At 45.9% G+C, this 17054-nt stretch overlaps 2 protein-coding genes across 2 annotated transcripts in view; one reads left to right on the plus strand and one right to left on the minus strand.

Annotated features, from left to right (window-relative positions):
• Window positions 1–59: 59 nt before the first annotated feature.
• Gnrh1 (gonadotropin releasing hormone 1) lies at window positions 60–7090 on the plus strand. Its single transcript, XM_075950290.1, has 3 exons — window positions 60–3673; window positions 5432–5527; window positions 6914–7090. The coding sequence occupies exons 1-3, from the start codon at window positions 3452–3454 to the stop codon at window positions 6953–6955; spliced, it is 360 nt and encodes a 119-aa protein (XP_075806405.1). The 5' UTR covers window positions 60–3451; the 3' UTR covers window positions 6956–7090.
• A 3167-nt stretch (window positions 7091–10257) lies between these two features.
• Window positions 10258–17054, minus strand: part of Dock5 (dedicator of cytokinesis 5) — a 178946-nt gene continuing 172149 nt past the window's right edge. Inside the window, exons 50-52 of the mRNA XM_075950267.1 lie at window positions 15989–16127; window positions 15199–15299; window positions 10258–14583 (exon numbers count right to left, since the gene is read on the minus strand). Coding sequence (XP_075806382.1) covers window positions 14479–14583; window positions 15199–15299; window positions 15989–16127 — 345 coding nt within the window. The 3' untranslated portion in view covers window positions 10258–14478. The remainder of the gene's footprint in view (window positions 14584–15198; window positions 15300–15988; window positions 16128–17054) is intronic.

A 17054-nucleotide genomic window follows, 5' to 3' on the forward strand; every position in this document is an offset into this window, starting at 1 on the left:
TACTTTGGTTTTACACTAAGGAAGACATCCAGTGATTTGTATTACTCTATAGCTGATGAATATCACTGTTCATTTGCTGTATTGAGCAAGAAATATGGTTCTGCCTGATGTCTAGGAGAGAGATTTCTAAGAAAGGGAAGAGTTCCAAATAGTAAAACTTGTGTTATCCCTAGCAATGATCAAGTGTCTATATAAGTTAAAATAGACCCTTGTGGGAGGCCTGCAGAAAGGTCTCGAGCTACATCAGTTAGATGATTTCCGTTGATAAAATTCAGTTCTCTATTTAAGGCAATATGTGTCAGACTCTGATATGGTCAAGTTCCTCAGCAACCATCTGAAGGGATTTTGCTTAAGAAATGTTGTAAAGTCATTATCATGATGGCTTTCTTTATTAATCAAGACTTATTTTCTCCAGTTCATTTTATGAATGTTATTATGTCATAAGTCTGCCCCAAGTCAACTTTATGTCATCTTTTATACATGAAAATTTTATAATTATATTAAATTACCCAAGAGAGTAGTATCTTTAAAATGAAAAGTGTTAAAGTACAAAGAAAAGTGGTTACATTATTTCAGGATGAAGTATGTTCCCCAAGGCTTCACTCACAGACCTTTTACTGCCTGGCCTAGTGGTGTGAGCTCGTTAGCCCCACAGTCTTCCTGCTGAGATTTTACATTAGGGCAAGAAAGAGGTCGTTCATCTGTCATTTAGGAAGGTACAAAATCATTGTGATTATTTTTGAGCTATTTTAATGCTCAAAATGAAGTAGTTTTCCCCTATAAAAAATGTCCTTTTGAGTTTAGAAAAGAAAATTGTGGCAATTATGAAGTCCAGTTATTTAAATTCAGTTGATCAATTTCAGATCTTTGGTAAATTGACTTAAGCAGGCAATCATGAGAAATTTAAAAGTCTGTCTCTAAGCCTCAAAATCTCCCTGATTGCATAATGGCCTACTAGCTTATTTGATGCTGTAGAAAGTAGGACAGATTTGGTTTCTGTCCTTGGGCTCTGTGTGACCTGAGACAAGACTAAGCGTACTTAGGCCAAGGCTTACCTGATATATTCAGTCTGTGTTGCCATGGTCAGAAACAGTTTGAAATGTTTTACATTTTTTAAAATCAATATAGAAACATTGAGGTTCACTGACCACAGGCCTCCCACGTCTGTTTCATTCTGCTAGTTCTATCTAAATGACATAGTTCTGTTCTTGTTTTTCTTGGGTGACACTGAGAAGCACATCTCTAACAAAAAAATAAATAAATAAAAACCCACAGTGGACAGTTTGAAGCAAAGTTGTTTAACCTTCAGAAATTCTTATTGGAAAATCGCCTCACTTGCATATCTTAATGAGATGAGGTCCCCCTCATGGTGTCAAAGAAGCATGTTAGTGAAGGTGTCTAAATGAAAGGATAGTCACTTAAGTCCCCCTTCCCTGCCCTGCCATAAGGATCGGGCAGACATCACCAGGGAAGTCACTGGTTCTTATTTGGGCCCGATACTCACTACTAGGAAGCCTTGCAAATGAAATGATTTCAGAGAACACTGGGCAGTGAGTGATGGGATTAGCATCCTACTAGCAATGTTGACAATCTTAGCTGTATAAAAATCAAATACTGTGTTTTTTTTTTTCAAAGCATTTTTTGGCTTGGGTAGCACAACAGATTTTACAATGTATTGCACATAGAGGTTTCATCCTATATCAGATAAAATATCGTGGAAGCTGAAACCGAGGCTGGTCTGCCAAACCTGTTATAAGGCGCTTTCTTCAGTCAGTGATTTCAGCGAAACCTGTATGTGGTAAATGCTGCTCAGATGCAGAGTTATTAACAGGCAGGAAGCAGAGACTATACTGAGCTCCACGACTATAGTCAGGGTAAAGACAGGAAAACTTATTATAGTCGTGTGTTTGTATGTGTGTATGAATGTGCCACACCGCATGTGCACGGGGTTAGAGGACCACTTGAGAGAATCAGTTTTCTCATTCCATCCACCCGTGGGACCCTGGGGTTGAACTCACTTCATCAGATTGACAGCAACCTCTACCCACTGAGCCATCTCACTGGTCCAAAATTAGATTTTTATTTTTATTTGTATTTTTTTTTTTTAGCTTGGGAACAGCACTATGATTATCTGATTTAAGTTTTTCCCTTTACAGAGACTCAAATGCCAAGACTAGCTCCCAGGCACTCTGTCTCAACTTTCTGTATTTATTGCTTAACTTCCCTTTTTGCGATCGCGCGTGTATGTGTGTGTGTGTGTGTGTGTGTGCGCGTGCGCTTAACTTCACCTTACCCAAGACATTGATTTTCCTTGAGTTCTCCATAGGGCTGCCAGTTTCCTCAGGGGCACACAAAGTAGCTGGATTTAATCCTGTAGAATGGCAACTGCAGCTGTGAAAGTTTAGCTAAGATTTTAATGACCAGGTTTAAGTAAATGTAACAGATAGACCAGCAGGTGTCCCAATTACGTTCGCCATTAAAAGGCTTTTTGTGAGGATTTTAAACGTTGTTATTAAAGCCATCGTCTGTGTGGCACTCCATCCTGTCATTCACCAGCGGGGGGAAGATTTCAGTGTCTCAGAAAAAGTTCATATAAAAAGGAAGCCAGGAGAACAGGAACATCGCAGCATTCAACCCAACCAAAGGAAGCTTGGCATCTCTTTGGCTTTCACTTCCCAACAGGTAAAATTCTTTGTATTCCTAGCACTATTTTTAATGTTGCTTGTTGTTTATGTCTAAAGGGTCTTTTGCACTTGACGATCAAAGTCTAGATGTGATAGTATCCAAGGAAGCCTTGCCCTTTACTGACTGACCTTATCAACCACCAGCCTTGGGGGAGATCCAACCTTGGAGGAGCCCATCAGCTAGTGGCCCAGTGTTGGACATTGGTTTTAGTGTTATCCCCATCTGATGAATTTAATTTAAAGGCACATTTATCAACCAAACCTAGGCTTACTTGGCAAGAGGGGCATCTGAGCTAGGTGTCTCCATCTAGATCAGTATCGAGTTCTCTCTTGGTCTTGAAGCTGGTCCAGCCAGCTGTAATGCCTTAGAGATTAGATGACAGAAACACGTCAGCAGTGCCACAGGGCAGCCACTTAAAGTCCAGCAACCTTTTATTTCCCAGAGACATCTAGGAGGAACTCCTGTTTCAGAGCAGACGGCCCAGTTCTAACCTGGATGACAAAGTTGAGAACTGCTTTGTAATAAGGAGGGTACAGGCAAAGTGAATTTGGTAAGGGATGAATTATGGGTTCCAGGTAGCCAAACAAAAATAAAAACGAGCTACGTTGCCACACAAAAAGCAGAAGATGCCAGAAGAAGTACAGGTGTTTGTCCCCAATGTCTAAGAAGCTCAGGAGAGGCATATGCCCCTGTGTTTCACTGCCTGCGTGGAATACATGTCAGCCGTACAACTCCCCCTGCAGCTTCTGCAGGGTCAGTGGGCCAGATGCTGGTCTCTCTGCTAAGCACTCTGTTTTCACTGACTTCAGTCTGGGGCTGTCATGATTGTGTCTTGATATGCCTTAGAGTGGAGATGACCCCCAAACTTATAGCTGCTGTTGTTCTGCTGAGTCTGGGTTTGGAAGGCTGTTCCAGCCAGCACTGGTCCTATGGGTTGCGCCCTGGAGGAAAGAGAAGCGCGGAACACTTGGTCGATTCTTTCCAAGAGGTAAGTTGGTCCGCACTGGCTTCTAACTGTGTGAGCTGTGCAGTGCCAGCCCCCGTGGCACTACTTTGAGCTTACCCTGGATACTGACTCCAATGAGGCAAGACTTCATGGAGTGTAAGCCAGATTCTTCCTTGCACTTTTGATAGAGACTAAAAAAAACAAACGGCAGGACAGATGTGAAGACAGTAGAACACCAAGTTCATGACAAGGCACCGTGTTCTCAAATGTCCATGATATTAAATCAATTCTCTTGTATCAGTATCCGTATCAAGGGCATAAAGTGCTATTATTTCTTGTTATTGAAGGAGATATTTAAGTAAAGAACCTGGAGAATGTTTAACTCCATGAATTATCAATTTTAAGGCTGTGAGGTGAAAAATGTACTAGATTTAATTTCCTCTAGGTTAGGTTGCAGCGCTAGCACCAGCATTAATGTAGGACGCTTCATTTATCTTAAAACTTCACTTAAGGATAGGGGAATTACAAATAGAGAAGCCATTTCATTAGCTGGTTATCCAAAGAAGAAACATAGCTGAGAAACTTAAAACCAAGTTTTGAAGATAAAATGAAACCCCAGAATCTGAAGCCTCCGCTCTTTAGGTTACTTGTGAAGCAGATGTCACAGAACTAGGATGTGGTGCAAACTGAAAATCAGCCTTGCTGGCTGTGGGGCTCACACCGTAGTCTCTGTCCTCCCCGGGTGTGGGGCTCGCATGGTAGTCACCGTCCTCCCCGGGTGTGGGGCTCACACCGTAGTCACCGTCCTCCCTGGGTTTGGGGCTCGCATGGTAGTCACCACCCTTCCTGGCTGTGATGCTCACACCGTAGTCACCGTCCTCCCTGGTGTGTTCACACCGTAGTCACCGTCCTCCCTGGTGTGTTCACACCGTAGTCACCGTCCTCCCTGGGTTTGGGGCTCGCATGGTAGTCACCGTCCTCCCCGGGTGTGGGGCTCGCATGGTAGTCACCGTCCTCCCCGGGTGTGGGGCTCACACCGTATTCACCATCCTCCCTGGGTTTGGGGCTCGCATGGTAGTCACCACCCTTCCTGGCTGTGATGCTCACACCGTAGTCACTGTCCTTTGGAGGCTAAAAAGGAAGAGTTCTGTCCCAGTTTTATTTTTGTTGTAATAAAACATGCTGACCAAATGTCATTTAGGGGAAAATGGTTTATGTGGCTTACAGTTCCAGAGAGTCCATCACTGTGGGGAGGTGAGGACAGGAACTCAAAACAGCTAGTTATGCCGGTAGTCAAGAACAGAGGCAGTAAATCTATGCAGGCCTAGTACTCAGCTTCCTTCCCAGGCCCCAAACCCAGGGAATGGTGCTGCCCACAGTGGGCTTCATCTTCCCGCTTCTTGTCATTCGATACGCAAGCACACCACTAGTTCAAGGCTAGACCAGGATACACTGAGTCTCAGAGCAATCTGTTTGAGATAAAATGAAAGGAGAGCAGCAACAAAAACAACAGAAACCCAGCCCCGTCAGGACTATAAAGCTTGTGCGGCTTTTGTGTCCTGTCTGTGAGGCTCAGAACACTTCACTCTCGTCTGAGAGAACACGATCTTTTCTTACTGTCCCCATCACCTCCTGAACTCCAGCTCATTCTTTAAAAGTGCATCCTTAAACTCCCCAGACCCACAATTCCCCAGGCCTCCCGCTCAGCCTCAGGACCCCAGTGCTCACTCTTGGTGGAAATGGAAAACTCTGCTTTGTTTCTGTATCTTCATCTTTACGAATCTCACTCTTTGTCTGCAGATGGGCAAAGAGGTGGATCAACCGGCAGAACCCCAGCACTTCGAATGCACTGTCCACTGGCCCCGCTCGCCCCTCAGGGACCTGCGAGGAGCTCTGGTGAGTCACCGTGGTCACCGCACAGAGCTAGAGTCAGGAAGCTACCACTTCAGAGCCACCCAAGTCACTCCTGCGGCAGGGCCCTCCGTATCTTACAGCGTGTCCCCTCTGTGCAGATAGCACTCATGTTTGTAAACTGCTTTTTTCTTAGTTGATTTAAACGTGTCTATATACCCCTTATATAATAATCCCAGATTCAGCCTTTGGAATGGCCAGCAAGTTTCTTTCCACTGTAATCCTCCAGTTTCCAAAGAATATTCCACCTCCCAGCTCCTCATTCCCGAGCAGACTCCTACCCTCCACTTGATGCAGCCATTGCTTGCAGGACCCCGGGAACTGTAGAAACCAAGAACAAGGCTCTCCGTTACTCCGCCACTTGGGATTACAATATTCAAAACTTACAAAATTTATAACTCAGAGCCACAGATCTGACTTGCAGTTTTGTTAGGCCTAAATGCCCACCATTCTCATTCTCTCCTCTCTCTCGGTACTGAGTACCCAACCCAGGTAAGATCATACGCTGGCAAGCACTGTACCACTGGGTTATATCCTTAGTCCTCCTCCTACTTAAAAACACATCTCTTTGTGCGAGACAGAATCTCACTAACTTTCTCAGGCTGACTTCAAACTTGAAGTTGGACTTGAATTTGAGGTTCTTTTCAGCCTCCAGAGAAGCTACAATTACAGGGGTGTGTAACCACTCAGGCTGTAAGATTGCTTGATCGTGAGAATAGAAGTAGGAAGGAAACCGAATGGGGAAGTAACCTGGAAGTGAGTGTCAGCGTTCCCTGAGCTGCTTTCCTGCTCATTAGCGGTCCTCGGAAAGCATGCGGCCAACTGCCAGTTCCTCAGAGGAGCACGGAGAGCCTCAGTAAATCACACCTGAAGATCAGGTTGAGTTTAAAAAATTGTCTCCATTGGCTTCAGATTCCACACCCAGGGGACAAAGATGAAGGTAGGCAGGTATCTCTATTTCCTTTCGTGTTCTAATCTTGCCTGTAGCCCAATGAAAACAAGTTGAGATTCCCTGGTGTGACATCATGAAGGACTCCAAGGAAAGGCCGATCTGATCCAAATCCTTCCTCACAGTGACATCCTTCAGCTGTTAAGGCGGATTTTAGAATGTCTCACCGTGCCAGGCTTTTAGCGGTTAATGCGGATTTTGGGGTGGCAACAGTTCCACAAGACTCTGCCATGTTTCTAGTTCTTTTGAGTGACTAACAAATGCACCTGTTCTTAGATCTGAGTTTTAGAAAATAAATGTCGGAAACAATGAAATTCATCTAGCCAATCCGACATTGGTGGCCATGTTATGTATAAATGTTGGAAACGACGTTCAGCTAGCTAGTCAATGCAATGTTGAAGCCTATGTTATGTATTTTCCAGGAAAGTCTGATTGAAGAGGAAACCAGGCAGAAGAAGATGTAAGTGCACTGGCCCCGATGGATCCACAACACCCAAGTATGACGTGGACATTTTAAAATGTGACCTGTTATAGATCTGTACTTGTGTGTTTCAGCATTTCTATGCCCAGCGGCATGGATTTCATAATAAAGCAATGTGTTGTGGATCAAGTACTGTAAAGTGACATGCCTTTGACTCCAAGCTCAGAATGCAGCTTTAAAAATTTTTTTTTAATTTTTTGTGTCTTTCACATCATGCATCTCCATCCCATTCATTTCCTGTTCCTTCCATATCTGCCCTCTACCCTTCCCCCCTCCCAATAAAACAAAATTTAAGAGAAAAAAAGAAAAAAAGGAAAAAAAAATCTCATCATGGAAGCTAGTGTGACACAGTGAGTCACACAGTAAACCCCTTTGTCCATGCATCTTTATTTGCAGATTATTCATTGCAAAGAGTCATTGTCTGTTTTGAGGACTCTGGTTTCTGTTACCCTATCGATGCTGGGCCCTCACTGGGAGGCTTCTTGGATGTCCTGTTGTTGCCTGAGTTGGAGATCCCGCAGCTTTACATACTCCTGCAAATCACAGATGGGATGGCTATTGGGGCGGGCCAACTCATAACCCTGGTTCTGGGCCTGCGTAAAGGGTTGGTCCTCTGGCCGGCTCCCTCCACCACCAGGGTGAACTCTCCAGCCCTGTCCTGTCTAGTTCACCCTTTGCCAGATGAACAAGGGGCGGGACCAGTTCTGCTTTGATGCTCTCAGTTCTCCCACAGCCGCACCATCAAAGCCAGCTCTGCCGTGTTACCCAGGCAAGGTGCAGTGGCCACTCTCCCGAGTTCTGCAGCTGGAGGAAGGGTGGGGTTGGGACAACTCTCCAGCTCTGATGACCTCAGGGTCAGCTCTCCCATGCTCATGTTCTCAGGGGCAGCTCACCTGCTCCTGCCAATAGGGTCAGCTCTCCAGTGCTGCCCAGGAGAGATGCAGGGCCCACTTGCCTGAGTGCTGCAGCTGGTAAGGGGGCATCAGCTCCCAGCTCCCCTCCCACCACAGGTGGCAGGGGCAGTGACGGGGTGGGTAAAGGTCTTTAGGTGAGGACATGTGGTAGATAGGAGAGAAGCCACAATGACATAAAGTGTCCTGTTGACCAAGAGACATAATCCATGGCTCACATCCACCCTGCATTCACAAAGGGAAGAGAGTGGTCATCTATGGTTGAGGCTAGCTAGTTCCCATTGTTTCTATAGGATTATAACTACATCTTTGACCTTCTCTAAAAGTCAGATGCACCTACGGCCATGGCTTCCTGCTGCTGGGAAGAACTGCCTCCCTTTACCTCTTGAAGTCAGGTAGAATCCCATTAAAGGAGAGGTGTGAGCCTTTTGGGCTCCCAGTCCAGTGCTCCTTCTGGCTCCATATTGTCTTGCCAGGTGGTATGGCGTTCAAAACTATTTCAGTTTTCAATTGTTATAACAAAATCCCCGAGGCTAAGTTCTTGATAAAGAAAGGTAATTTTTTTTTGGCTCATAGTTTTGGAGGCAAGTTGTCCAAACTTGGGAGGCCATGTTCATTACGTTGTATCATAAACTGGCAGACAGTATCATGCCATGGAACCACACATCACGGTGGAATGGGATGTTCACAGAGAATGCCAAACACTGAGCGGTCTCACTTTATAACTGCCTCTTCTTACGGTAATTGTTTTAATCTCCCAGGACCTGACCCACTTTCATGAGACAGCCATTAGTCCATTTTGAGGGTGCTCTCACCATGACCCTAAGACCTACCTCTTCTTAAAGGTGTGACGACTTTGGGAACAGGCTTCCAGAATGTGACTCTTTAGGACACACTGCACGCTAACCGTAGCAGGGACCATGGCCTACACAGCTTTCCTTCCTGAGAACTTTTGAATTTAACTTAAGAAATAGAAGTGTGCATAGTCCGTTGGAGACAGAACCTGGTGTCCCCTTGTTTCCTGGACCACCTTTCAGCCCCCACAAGGACAAAGTCAGGCTTCATGCTAGATGTACATGCACGATTATCTTCAAGCAAGCTGGGAAACCATGACTGTCCTCAATTTAAGGTGATGAAGCCGAGGCTCAGAGTTTAGGAGACCCACTCAGTTCTGCTGGATCTGCGCTCACCACTCCCTAAACTGCAGAGGAAAGAACATCCAACGAAGCTGAGCTATGGGAGAGTTTGGCTATTGGAATGGAAACAGAAAACTGGGGCTCATCATCAACTTGGTTCTACTGTGGCAACTTCATGATGTGAACACGAGTCTCACAAACTTCCAGGTAGCTATGGAAACAATGGAAAAACTCAAATTTCAGCAAATGCCCATGGAATATTGTGAACTCGATTATATTTAAAAAATACCGTGACTGGCAAGTGAAAGTCTACCATCCTTCATGAATGTTTCAGTTTGTTTGAGACAGTCTCATGTTGCTCAAACTGGCCTCAAACTTGCTATTAACAAACATATCTTTTTTTAAAAAGCAACAGACTTTCTTAATTTATACATGTGTTTGGAGCATTGAGTTTCTACTGTCAAACACCATCTCTAGGGAACTTTTTTTTTTTGAGCCAGCAATGAATTCTCTGCATGGGATAAAAATGTGATCATTCAGCTGCTGTTGCTGGTATAGACTTGGGATGGCACATGGCAGTTTGCAAGTCTATTGGGTCCACTTAACCCATGGATGGCCCCAAAGATCAAGTGGAGTAGAGAAGAGTAAAATCATTACCCTTACTAAATATCAAATTGTTCCCTCTGAAGACTTTACACCTCAGTGTACCTCAAAATATATGTATATTAATTGTATATTAATTATACAAGTGTAATAACACTCAAAAGATTCTGACAGCAGACAAAAGTCGAATTTCTTAATCTGAATGCACCAAGCCTAACATTCACTCATGCCTTGGGATGAAAGCCACCTATATTTTTCATAAGCACATAGGGTAAGATCCTCTGACACTCAGATAATAGGGCATTATTAGTTGTTAAAAGTAAGATCAATTGGGCCAGCTTAGCTACTCTTACTTTATTTCCCCATTTCCCCGTGCCTATTTATCCATGAAGAACACACATAAAACCTGCACACATGAAAGACATTCTCTTCAGAAAACTCAGCTCAGACAACAAAATGCATGGGTGGGCGGGGCAAAAAGAAATGAAAAGCTTGCAGATTTTATTAGTTCTGTGAAAGACGGACACCGGGATCCCACAGTATGCATTCCAACAGGCTCTGTCATGAGATAAGCCAGAGGGGGCCCTGAAGGTGAAGTGTCTTGAAGAAGCTGTCAACAGGGAAGAACCATTAAGTCCATGATCTTATTTTAATCATCTAAAACCAAGAACAAGCTAAACACATAGTAAACTTTAAAATACATTTCCATTTTTAATTTACAAAATAAATAACAGCAAATATGAACAAAAGTCTTCAACACACATCTCCTTAACTGTCCGCGTATGAAATTCAATTATTTATAAAATCGTGGTGAGGAATTTTGACAGGACTTTGGGTGACCAACCCATAAGAAGCTTGGTCATGTACGTGGGAGACCAACAGTGGCTGGGTCTGAAGAGTCAACTAGAAGTTAATATCCCAGAAGGAAAACGATTCCTCTCGCAGTTAACAACTAACGGTTGGACTCTGAACCCAACCAAAGAGAAGCTGCGCTTTTTCCATTTTTTGCTTCTTCTGCTGTGCCAAGACTAGAACCCAAGACCTTGCATGAGCTAAGCCAGCAAGCTACATCTGCAGCACTTCCAATTAAATTCTAAGTAACATAAGTAGAGAGAAACGAAAATGTCCAGGAAAGCAGTAGGCGCCAGCTTTCCAAAGTGCACACCAAGGAAGTGTGATCCTTAACAGGGGACTGGAGGTCTAGTCACGGCAGGCCAGGTTGGTGACCCTGAAGTCTATGATCCATCCGCGGCTGCAGAGGATCAGGACAGTTTGTACCAATACCTAAAATAGATGGTAGATTCATTAATATTCACAAAAATCTTCTGCCCATAATAGTCAGGCCTAGGAGGCTCTAAGCACCAGTGGAGGATGAAAAATGTGGATTCCAGTTCAGACAGCAAAAACCTGTGGGCGGAAGTCTCGCTTCATTTGTTCCCTTAGACTCATGAAGGCCATGACAGAAAGAACCTGGCCAAGTCCACACAGTATCAAATATGTAAGAGACAAGGAAATGGACTTGTGATGTGGTACATTATCTCTGCCATTTTGTGTTGATGGGGTGGGTCTTATCCCCTTCCCATTATTACCTGAGAAGGGTAAGGGTGAAGGCACAAACTGGGAAGGACCTCCCAACTACACTTCACAGACTCGTGCCACTGACACTCACCCCTTCTGGGATAGGGACGCCATGTCTGTCTGGGAAAAGGTCACATGCGTGTCTAGCTATCTAAGGATGTCTGTCTGCACTCCTGTGACTTGTGTGCTCACTGTATATAAGCTGCATTTGAATTGCAAGATGAAAACGTGCCCCTTAATCTGGGGGCAACTGGAAGGGAAAGAGTCAGCTTGGGAATCAGTAACAAGGGTGGTTACCACTCCATCTGAGCTCTTGGAAGACGCCTTGTTTGATCCAAGGGATCTGCAGTGTGGCTAAGGGTATAATGGGCATCCCTGGCTGGAGTCAAGCAAGGGGTGGAGGTGGAGGGAGGAGGCCACTCATTGCCAAGCTGCCTTATTTAGGGCTTTCCTCTTCATCTAGCACTGACTTTCGGATTCAATAGCATACCAGAGTGAACTGCATAGCAGGTTGTTTATACCGAGTGTGCCAGGGGCAAGTACTGTGTCTGTGTCTGGCCTTCAGCAACTGAGTATTGAATGAAATCTTTCTTTAAAAAAACAAAAACAGTCTCAAAGCAAGGCAGTTACCATGGAAGAGAGCGAAAGAAAAAAAAAGTGATATAACAATACCACAAACTCACAAGCCACCAATCAGCATTCATTCATAAAGACTGTGACAATCTCAGGGCTGATTTCAGGGCCTTTGAACACTCCAGAAAGGTTAGCAAGGTCAGTAAGAACTGGTTTTTCCTGCCCTCTGCTTCCTGTCCCTTCTATATTTAATACCAATGCAGTCTTCAACTTTAGGACAGATAAAGATTTTTCTTTTAATCAAATGTAAGTCCGGCTTCTGCGCAGGCTAGTTTTATGTCAACTTGATACAAGCGAATCATAGCAATGGAAACCCTAAGACAGCTTCCCAAAGAAGTGAATCTCCCAGTGCCCTGTAAATCGGTACCTACAACATCACCCAGAATCCTGTGTGTCAAGGCAGCAGAAAGCTATTATTTTCATTAATGTGCACAGGGAATCATGGGAAAAATGCCTTACTAAAAAAAAGGTAGGGGAGAAGGGAGGGTGCATCTCTGGGCATTGAGAGGTCCAAACTCAAGACTCACTTCTACTAATCTTCAAGAACAGGCCGGGCATTTGCTCTTCTTTTCCTATCCAGCTTCTGTGTTTCCACAGCAGCCTGCAAAGCACAGTGACATCTTCAAATCCTTCCTAGTTAGTCTGCTAGGGCTCTTCTCAGATGCCCCAAGCTCCATGGGCACTTCCTGCTTCTATCATCTTTCTGGGACCTTCCTGCTTCTCTGGATCTTTTCCCTTCAAATGATCTTCAACTCTTACGAGCCCTTCCAGGCAAATAGAGCCCAAGGCCACCACCTTTCAAAGAGGAGATACACACCTGAATTCACGCTCAAAGACCTTGAAGAAAAATCAAATCTTCCCCAGGTCCAGGAGAGGAAAGAGAGTCACTGACTGCACAACCCGTTCCACATTAATGGTTCCCCATAAGCTCCCATATGGAGGTAATGTCTCCACTTTGGAAAATGAGAAGGCGAACGCCCAGAGGATTTCAAATGTGACGTTAATGGCGACAGCTTTGCATTTCTGACTGAAGTAGTTTAAAACGTCAGAGCCTGTGTGTTTTCCACGATTGCACGTGGGTGCTCCTTGACAGAAGTAAAGAATGGCAATTTGTCTGCATGGCATTTCTAGGGCAGGCACACTAGCTTCTCTAGTACCGTGCCAGGCATGTCTCTGGCTTTTGCTTCCTTGAGTCCCGGTGATGAACCAGGTGCATCTCTCTTAAGGAAGGCGGTGTTGAAAGGAGCTCTGCAAAGAGAGCAGCAGGCGGGCAGGGGCAGAGTCTCCCAGCTGAAATCCCTCTGTGCCCTTGAACCTGGAAGAACAGACTCAGGACAAGGCCACCGACCGATTCTAGAATGCCCAGGGTAGACCCAAGCCACACAGGAGATTTTAGTTTTGCCATCAACACCCATGTCTGATAGAACTATCTGGAATTTCTCAGAAACCATTCTAGCAGGGGGCTAGGCACTCAGGACTTTGTAGAGGTGTCTTTTGGATCTATGTGTTATCTTGGGTACATCCTATGTGAGCAAGCTGGGCTGTTAGAAAAGCCTGTAGTCTACTTTCTATGTGTAGCTCCAAGTTTCTTACCTACAAAATGAGGTGAGTGTGTGTGTGTGTGTGTGTGTGAATTTTAAAACCCATCTAACTCAAAACATCGTACACCTTGTGGTCATTTATATAGACATAATACTTGGGCATCCAAGTCACCCTAATTTTTCCTTCTGAAAGGAATATGGACTTTAGTACCATTAGCAAGCAATCAGATTAATTCTATGATCAAGAGGAATAAATAATCAAAGGGACTATTGCACTGTGTTCTCCATGGTAAAATCAAGTAGCAGGCAGTGACCACCTCATCAGGCCAATAGGGTCTGGAAATGTAGCTGGCAGGACCATGGCCCTAGGTCCCTCAGAGCCCAGTGTTTGAGCTTAGAAAAAAGAGGAGGATGAGAGCCTGCAAAGGACTTTCAAAGGAACCCAAGGCACCATGTGATTGCTGCCTGGTGGGGGGGCGGCCTTTCGTCAGGAGAGTGCCAGGATGTGAGTCCACTGTACCTCAGAGAAGCCCTCCTCACCTGACAGCGGCCCCACCTCCGCTACACACAGGTGCTCTTTCCTTCAAAGGAGACAGTAGACATTAGGGAAAGAGAACCATGGCAGCTCCCAGAGTGTCCTTGGTGTCTGGCTCTTTCAGGAGGTTAGGGATGCAGACAGGAGAGAAGGAAGGAAGGAAGTTTTAAACACAGCAGTTCAGAAGCAAACTGAGAAATCCACCCAGGAGTCAGTTGCTGGGGCTGTTCTCCTCTCTACCACTGCTGTGTCATGACAGGATAGCTGGCGGAGGTATCCACAGACCCAGCAAGTCAGTGTTTGAGGCCAATATGCCATCGTGGCAAAAGGAGAGCACTTGCTCCAACGTCTTGCATACAGATGGCCATTTCTAGAAGTTCCATGGGCTAAAGGAGAGGTGTGACATGGCCTTCAGATGGACAAAACAGTTCTGGCCTGGAGAATCCTCTCATTGCAGACAGCAGTGCTGGCAGGGAGCCCTGCATGGTAGCTCACCCTTTCTGGGGGCCATTCTCGGGCTACATTGGTCCAAGGCACTCAGAGGTGCGGAGCCAGCCTGAGTAACATCTTCACTGAGGGCCTGGCTCAGAGGAGAGGATGCTTGACTTTCGAGCCTTTGGAGGCGGTGGGGGTGGGGCTTTGGCATCTCTGCGGACAGGCAGGGGAGGTGCAATCTGGGGAGAAGACACGTGGGATTACAAACAGTCCTTTAAGAATTTCCAATCTATCCTGCTCCCATTCCATAAGCTCGATTTATGGTCAAGCCGATGAGCATTTACACTGTCTATACAAGACAGAAAGAGAATGACACTCATTGGTCCCTGTTCTCTCGAGCTGAACACACACACACACACACACACACACACACACACACACACACACACACACAGAGCTGCATCACCAACACTCAGGTACTGGCATCTACTTAAGATGCACTCAGTAGATAGTTACGAGAAGAAGGAATGAAGCCCGTCTGAGGCTACTACAGAACAAACACCTGTCATTCAGAAATGACACTTTGGTGTGAACTTGAACTCGCTCATCTCACCACCCGTGTGCAAAGCAGAGAACATGCCTCCTTCAGTCCCATGACCAAATGAAGCAGGCTTCTGGCATATTTCCCTTCTCATCCCCTGAGGCTTCGGGAGTGAGCCAAGCACTGGCTACCGAGTGTGGCCCTGTGTGTGTGTGTGTGGAAAGCCTCTCCTCTACATAGACTGGACGTCCTGTGGTGTCTCCCCAGGGACGGTGCTTGGTGGCCGCACTGACGGCAACCTGCAGGTTCTTACCTCAGCTGAGTTTCTCTGGCTGCTCTCATATGGCTTGCTTTTGGGGGGAGGTGGAGGAGGGACAGAAGCCGTCAGCCCATCTGTCTGCAAAGATGGGGAGCCTGGAAATGATACGAAGGAGACAGAGTGAAGGATTTACTTAGGATTTTCATAAAAATAATTCTTGCCAACCAGCACCCCTATACCGGCCTCATACGCATTGCTGTAGCCATTCTGGAGGTTCCTCGGAAAGAATGGAGAAGACCTTGCACCCTGCCCAACCATGGTTGCCTTTAATTCACCAGACAGCTTCAAACGGAATTCTGAAGCTAAATTCCAGTGTTTACTCTTAAGCCGGGGAGAAGAACATTTTCTAACTTTAGGAAACTGTTCTCCGATGGACTCTTCAGTATTTAGGGCAATAAGTAGGCTCTGACTGTAGTAACTCTTGACTCAATTGGCACCTCAGAAGGATGCATCCTCCCTACAGTGGGAACCTTTGAGTTTGCAGTGCTACATATGCCTGGCTCTAGATTAATAGCAGCATACAGGATGGGTCTGTCTTTTTATCCCTGAAAGGGTCTAGCAACTTTGTAAGTGACTTGTGGTTGGGAAGGGATGGGCAGACCCTCAGGATTGCTTGAAATAAGCACAGCCTCAAACCCCAGTCCTCTGACGATTCCAACGGCCACTGAACCAACTCTGCAACAGCTTCATCCCATCTGTGGCCGGTTTGATTAAGACTTGCCCAGATTCACAGGTGTATTCCACTCCCCAGGAGAATGAATCTACGAGACACGGAAAGACTCACTGAGGGTCCTTGTGGCTTTGGGAGTGAGCGGAGGTGGGCTCAAGACTGCGGGCTGCAGGGGCGAGGCACTGTGGAAAGGGGTCAGCCGACTGTCCACCAGCTGCAGACTCTTCGGCCTTTGTGTTTTCTTACCCGGGCTCTGAAAACAAAGAGGGAAACCGAAAACCTTAAAATTTCATGGTGGATGTGGCAAACCTCAGTAACACCCTGAACAGCCTTAAATGCTGGACAGAAACTAACAGAAGGGCTTAGTTAATTACAACGGCCATTTCCTTTCTAATCTCAAGTGTGTGTGTGTGTGTGTGTGTGTGTGTGTGTGTGTGTGTGTGTGTGCACAGGCATGGAAGGGCCATGGGTTATCTTATTCTACTCCTCTCCACTATATAGCAGAACATAAAGCTCCATGTTTGGGCTAAGCTAGCCGTGCACTGAAATCGCATGCAGGCTATTAGACCCACCCAATCCTCACACTTGGTTTGACAAGTCCTTTACCTACTGACCCCTCTCCCTACCGTCTCCAACGTCATTGTATTGTCACACAGCAGACACTCGGTGTACATACTTGTAGAGAGGGACATCGAAACACAGATAGCTTTTGGTCTGGCCCCTGGCTTGATTCTGACCACACACTGTGCCATCTAAGCTGGAGGCAAGCAGCCTTGACCCTTAGTAAAAGTGGCTCTCAGAAACACTTAACTTGGCATGGTTCATGTGAAGCAAAAAGTGTCTTTTTTAAACGTTAAAAAGTGCAGTGAAAAGGTTTGCACCGACTCGCGGAACATGGTGGCAAGAGTCGCAATTCCAAGTGCCACCCACGTGTTTACGCTGTGGGTATGAGATCTCGTGCCAATATTGACTTGGAGACTTGAAACTTTTCTTCCTGCCATCTGTGATTTGACATCACCACAGGCTGCTGTGACTCATTGCTATGCAGTGAATGAAGATGTGCAGGCTGAAGGGCAGGCGGTGCTGCCCCGCCAATGACTACCTGCCAGTGTTCCCCGCTCAGTGGTCCCCCGCCCAGTGGTGCCCCGGCCAGGAGTGCCCTGCCCAGTGGTGCCCCGCC

This window comes from Microtus pennsylvanicus, chromosome 15 (genome assembly GCF_037038515.1).
Source record: "Microtus pennsylvanicus isolate mMicPen1 chromosome 15, mMicPen1.hap1, whole genome shotgun sequence".
In the NCBI taxonomy this organism is placed as follows: Eukaryota; Metazoa; Chordata; class Mammalia; order Rodentia; family Cricetidae; genus Microtus; species Microtus pennsylvanicus.